The 5,767-nt window shown below is 39.7% G+C and overlaps 1 protein-coding gene across 1 annotated transcript in view; it reads right to left on the bottom strand.

The window, feature by feature from the left end:
• ENPP3 (ectonucleotide pyrophosphatase/phosphodiesterase 3) overlaps positions 1 to 5,767 on the bottom strand; it is a 134,767-nt gene that overhangs the window by 98,714 nt on the left and 30,286 nt on the right. Inside the window, exons 8-10 of the mRNA XM_007947391.1 lie at positions 5,438 to 5,547; positions 2,784 to 2,849; positions 1,801 to 1,873 (exon numbers count right to left, since the gene is read on the bottom strand). Of these exons, the coding sequence (XP_007945582.1) occupies positions 1,801 to 1,873; positions 2,784 to 2,849; positions 5,438 to 5,547 (249 nt within the window). The remainder of the gene's footprint in view (positions 1 to 1,800; positions 1,874 to 2,783; positions 2,850 to 5,437; positions 5,548 to 5,767) is intronic.

Here is a 5,767-nt window from a genome sequence, read left to right as displayed (position 1 = left end):
TGTGATGATGAATGCCACGCCATTCCTTTTCAAACTGTCATTCCCGGCATAGTAGATCATATGGTTGTCTGATTCAAAATGGCCAAAACCAGTCCATTCATCATATTAAACAAGGAAAAAGAAATTATGATGCATTTCTAAAAGGCATATTCTATACCCATTGATAAACATTTATAAAGAACAATAGCTTGGGAAAATTTCACACTACAATTTTAACCATAAAAAACAATGAAAACCAAATATATACCAAAACCAAAAAAACTAAATCCACTGCCATTGAGTCAGATCCAACTCATAACGACCCCTCCTTGGGTTTCTGAGGCAGTATCTCTACTGAGTAGATTGCCCAATCTTCCTTCCAAGGTGTGGCTGGTGGCTTTCAACCACCAGCCTTCTCATTAGCAGTCAAATGTCTTAGGCACTATGCCACTAGAGCTCCCATAAAGTATAAACACCCATACATATTTCACAATCCTGATTTTGCTTTTAAATACATTTAACATAGTCTTAGTAAGTACACATACACAGAAAACTATAAGGAAATACATCAAAATACTATTAACAGGGGTTATCACTGAATAGTGAAATTAGAGTTCATTTTTATTTTGTATCTTATATTCTTCTGTGCTTTTAAATTTTCCAACACTTTATCATCAATACAGTTTATTGAACTGACTTTTTCAGGTGCCATAAGTTGGTTCTGATTCATGGCGACCTTATACAACAGAACAAAACACTGCTCAGAGTCCTGCGCCATCCTCAAAATCAGTGCTGTGTTTGAGCCTATTGTTGCAGCCACTGTGTCAATCCATTTCATAGGAAGCTCTTTCTCTTTTTTTTTTTTTGCCAGCCTTCTGCTTTACCAAGCATGATGTCCTTCTCCAGGGACTGGTCCCTTCTGATTATATGACCAAAGTAAGAGAAACAGTCTCCCCACTCTAGCTCAAGGAGTTTTCCTTCTTCCAAGACAGATATTTTTCATGTTTCTGGCAGTCCATGGTATATGCACCAACACCACAATTCAAACACATCAGTTCTTCTGAAGTCTTCTTTACTCATTGTCCAGCTTTTGCACACATATGAAGCAGTTGAAAATACAATGGCTTGTGTCAGGTGTGCTCTTTAGTTTTCAAAGTGCCATCTTTGCTCTTTAACACTTTAAATAGATTTTTGCAGATTTACCCAATGCAATACATAGTTTGATTCTTTGCTTCTTCTATAGGCATTAACTGTGTATCCAAGTAAAATGAAATATTTGACATCAATCTTTTCTCCATTTATTGTGATCTTGCTTATTGATCCAATTGTGAGGATTTTTATTATGATAGTGTTTTGCTATGATAATAAAGTAACTAATATTACAGAGTCCACTTCAATGATAATGGGGGCCTAGGAGGAAGGGTAACTTTGACTTGGGCAATAACACATAACTCCATATGATGAGGGACTCAAGAATGGAAATGTGCATGGATAGTGGTTGGATTTATCAAACTGGAGTTGTGCTGAAAAGGGGCACCGTACTGTATTAAATTGGCATGTGCAGTATCAAGCCTTGACATTTTCACTATATGAAATAACAGTGACATATATGATTATTTAATAAATGTTTAACAAATGAATCATGATGTAGTTAATAAGACATATCCTTTTATGACTTATAACTATTTTTGATCTCCTCCTATATGTATCAAATACATTTGTGTTCAGTGAATACTAAAGAATAAATTATTTTCCGTAAGTGAGGGTTAGATGATTTTACATTTGTTTTTCCTTAAAAACAATAAAGAGAAGAAAACTTACTTTGGCACTGACTGGTCCAGCAGAATGCCCTGCAGAATCAGGCTCCTCTATATACAGAGTATAAAAATTGGGTCTAGTGGCAAAAGTGAAAAGGAAAAAGTCTTTATCAATTTAGAATAAACATATGGGTTGGATTTGGAGATTTTGTAGATCTGGAACTTGCTGTCAGTTGCCTTTGTTTCTCTCTGGCCTCCATCTCTCATCCAGGCCAGGTGGTTCCACTCTGACCCAGGAGGGATAGGTCTCCTAACAGGAAGTGAATAATCCTTTCCTGGTATGTTTTGAACAACTGCCTTGCTGTTGTTAAGACTTCTTTTGTGCTCCAATCAAAAACTCACTGCCGTTAAGTCATTTCTGACTCAGTGTGACCCTTTCCAGGACAGAGTAGACTTGCCCCATAGGGTTTCCAAGGCTGTAAATCTTTATGGAAGCAGACTGCCTCATCTTTCTTCTGCGGAGCAGCTGGTGGGTTTCAACCAGTGACCTATGTTTGGCAGCCAAATGCTTGAACCGCTATACCACCAGAGCACTTTGGTGTGTCTCGGTTCTTTATATTACCTGGTTCCTGACTTTTTGCTGATTCTTTTCTACCCTCTGGTATTCATTTGTACATGTCCAGTTCTCTCTCCAGATGTCTGGTTTCTGTTGCACTGTTTTTCTGGTGCTCTCTTTTCGGGATGCTCTGATCCCTGACTGTTGCTATGGCTTTGCTCTGAGCTGTGGCTCCTGGAGTCAGATCTCACAACTGCCTTTCAGACCCACTCTTAGATCATGTCTGGCTCCATAATATTTGCCTCTGCTCTCTAATACCAGCTCCATCTCTATTGTTCAATGGTCAACAACATCTCTATAGTGAAATTTTCCACTCAATAAGACTTCTAGGTTGTTTTTCCTACAAAAGGTCATTGGAAGTAATGAAATCATTTCATTTTATATCCATGTATATCCCATCATGCCACCCCTGCCCTGATACTAGATACTACCTTTCAGCTTTGGGAAGATCCAGCCATTGTAGCAGTGTAGAAATTCTCTGTTCATATGCAACAGCACTGAAAAGAAGAGTAAAAATAATTTTTAAGAATCAAGCATTATCCCATTATATGCTCGTTCAGGAAGGCAGGTTGATATTTTCAGATATTCATTCCATCTTCATATATAGTCAAATACTGAAAGAGATTCAGTAGTATTCAAAGGGATTCATGTTTTGAATGCACTATATATGAATATCCATGCAGCTCTGTAAATCAAACATATAGAGATTTCTTTCCCTCTTTCTCCTTCTTCAGTTTTGCCCTGACTAAAATAAAAGACCGTGCATTGTTTTCCATTTATTTATTTGTTTATGTTCATCCATTTCACTCATTTAGGGATTGATGTCTGTATTGAGCACCTGTTGCCAGTCACTTTTACTCATTGAAAACAAAGTCTATCAAGGGGAGAAAAAAAAAGATGCCTGCTTCCTGGAGATTGCATTGTAGTGGATGGGTCAAGCAATAAACTTAGACCTAATAAATAAATTAGAGAGTGTGTTAGAAGATGATAAATGCTATGCTTAAAAAAAAAAAAAAACACTAGAGCAGAGTAAGGGACACTGAGAGACTGGGATGGGGTGGTACGAAATTTGAAATTGTAGTGTGGTTAGGGTGAAGGGCATTACTGCGAAGGTGATTTCTGAGCAGAGGTCTGAAGAAGGCAAGGAGGTGGGGATGCATGGGGTGAGATCATTTCAGGCAAAGGAAACAGTCAGTGCCAAGGTCTTAGGAAGGAAGGAAACCTGGTGTGTTTGAGGCTATGAGAGGGCTGGGGTTTGAGGTCTGTATGGCTAAAGCAGAATGAGCATACAGGGGAATGGGGGTGGGGGGTTCTGAGAGGTACGAGGATGAGATGGTGCAAGTCATACTACATAGATCCTTGTAGATACTTACACTAAGTGAAATAGGGAGTCATCAAGATGTTAGGTACAAAAATAAATAAATAAAAAGCATAATTGGTCTTGCTTTTTATTTATTTTTTTATAGTCTTTTTTTTTGTTTAGTTTTTAATTGTGTTTTAGGTGCTAGCTTACAGAGCAGAGTTTGTTTTACATTCAACATTACCTGTACATTTAGTTTCACTCCCCATTTACCATCCCCAACCCTAACCCAGTCTCCTCCCCTCCCTGCCCAGTAACCCTCCCCACAGGCCCCTCATAGTTATGCACTCCTGTGTGTCCTGTATTTCCTCTGTATGAATGTTGCCCCTCTGGTGCCCCGGGGGTTGATTGATCCAAGGGATGCATCTCCATAGAGTGTGTGGGTGCATCACCCTGGGTTGAGTGGTCTGCATGTACATCTTGTTTACTATTGGGCTGAGAGCAAACCTCTGGGAGTGAGTTTTATTCCAGGCCCAAAATGTATCCCAGGGCCACAGTATTGGGGGTCTCACCAGACTCCATACGACCAGTAATTCTAGTCATTATTGTGTTTAGGGATTTTGTTTCATGTTTTTCCTCCCTTTCTATCCAGGATCTCCAGTTTTGATCCTTTCCCAAGTGGTTGGCATTGGTATCTGTGTACCCTCTAGTTCTTCTGGTCTCAAGGTCCATCATATCCTAGGGCTGATTGCTTGGTTTTTTGCACTTTTCTTTGCTTCCAACAATAGGAGACAATTAGCTGCATCTTAGATGGCCGCTTGAAAGCTTTTAAGACACTAGTCACTACTCACCAATGTAGAATGAGGAGCAAGATTTTTACGTATTTGTTGCACAAATTGAGTCTGGTGTCCCCTAGTACTATGGTCCTGAGACCAGAGAGAGACCATCGGATCTTCTCCCCCAGTGTCTGGCTGTCTGTGAGGGATTACTCTATGTCTGTCTTCTGTTGTTTCTGTCAGGACTGCAGGTATTTTGTATCACAGGTATCTGTACAAGATTAGCCTCAGCTGCATCTATCCTTGGTCTAGAGTATAATCCTGTTCACTGACCCCTGATCTGATTCTCTCAGATGTTTATGTGTTTATATGTAGGCTGGTGTTTAGTGTTAATGGTAATGCAGTATTGTGGGTATTCTGGTCTCAGCTTCTGTTGTTTGTATCTTTTGCTTGCTTTTTAAGGGAATCATTCTGGCTGGTGGATTAAGAAGTGATTACAGGGCAAGAACAGAGGCAGGGAGACCTGTAAATTAGTGATTGTAGCAGAACAGGTAATAGATGCTGATATCTCCCCCCAGAGTGGTAATGCTGGAGGTAATGAAAAATTCTCAGATTCTGCACATATTTGAGTTAGAGCCAAGTGCATTTACTGACAGACTGGATGAGAGACATGGGAGGGAGAAATCAGTGATGACTTTTGGCCCAGTGATGAATTTTGCCAAACCACTGAAAATAGAACTGCCATCACAACTAACCCCCTCCCAAAAAAAAAAAAAAAAAAAATTCACTGCCATCAAGTGATTCCAACGCACAGTGACCCCCTTTGGATTTCCGAGGTGGTAAATCATTACATAAGCAGATTGCCCAATCTTCCTTCCACAGAGTGGCTGCTTGATTTAAACCACCAACCTTCTGGTTAGCAGTCAAATGCCCTCAGCCCTACTCCAAAAAATCCAACTCCTAAGCACCCCTGTCTAGATGGAATGATGCCTGAAAGCGCTTCACTTACTTGCTGTATAACACATATTTGGAAGGAAAGGTGCCATTTATAGCCACATCTGATCCTGGCCAAAAGTAGGTACCGGCTTTTAAACCTTGATACATTGCTGTCAGCCAGATCTGTAAGAGAAAACATTTTAGGATGAGTAAAAACCAATAGAATGATTTTGAGTAGAAATGGTACAAATTAATAGAAACTGAATAATATTTACACTTGCAAAATGGATTTACTTTATTTAACTTTGTTGTTGTTGTTATGTGCCGTCGAGTCGGCCCCGACTCATAGCGACCCCTCCTTGGGTTTCCGAGGCAGTATCACTACGGAAGTAGGATTGCCCAA

The sequence above is a fragment of the Orycteropus afer genome, unplaced genomic scaffold, assembly GCF_000298275.1.
Source record: "Orycteropus afer afer isolate SDZICR_OR568_19922 unplaced genomic scaffold, OryAfe1.0 scaffold00182, whole genome shotgun sequence".
NCBI classification, from domain to species: domain Eukaryota; kingdom Metazoa; phylum Chordata; class Mammalia; order Tubulidentata; family Orycteropodidae; genus Orycteropus; species Orycteropus afer.
Note: the sequence above shows the minus strand (reverse complement) of the source record. Positions and strands in the feature narration are given on the sequence as shown.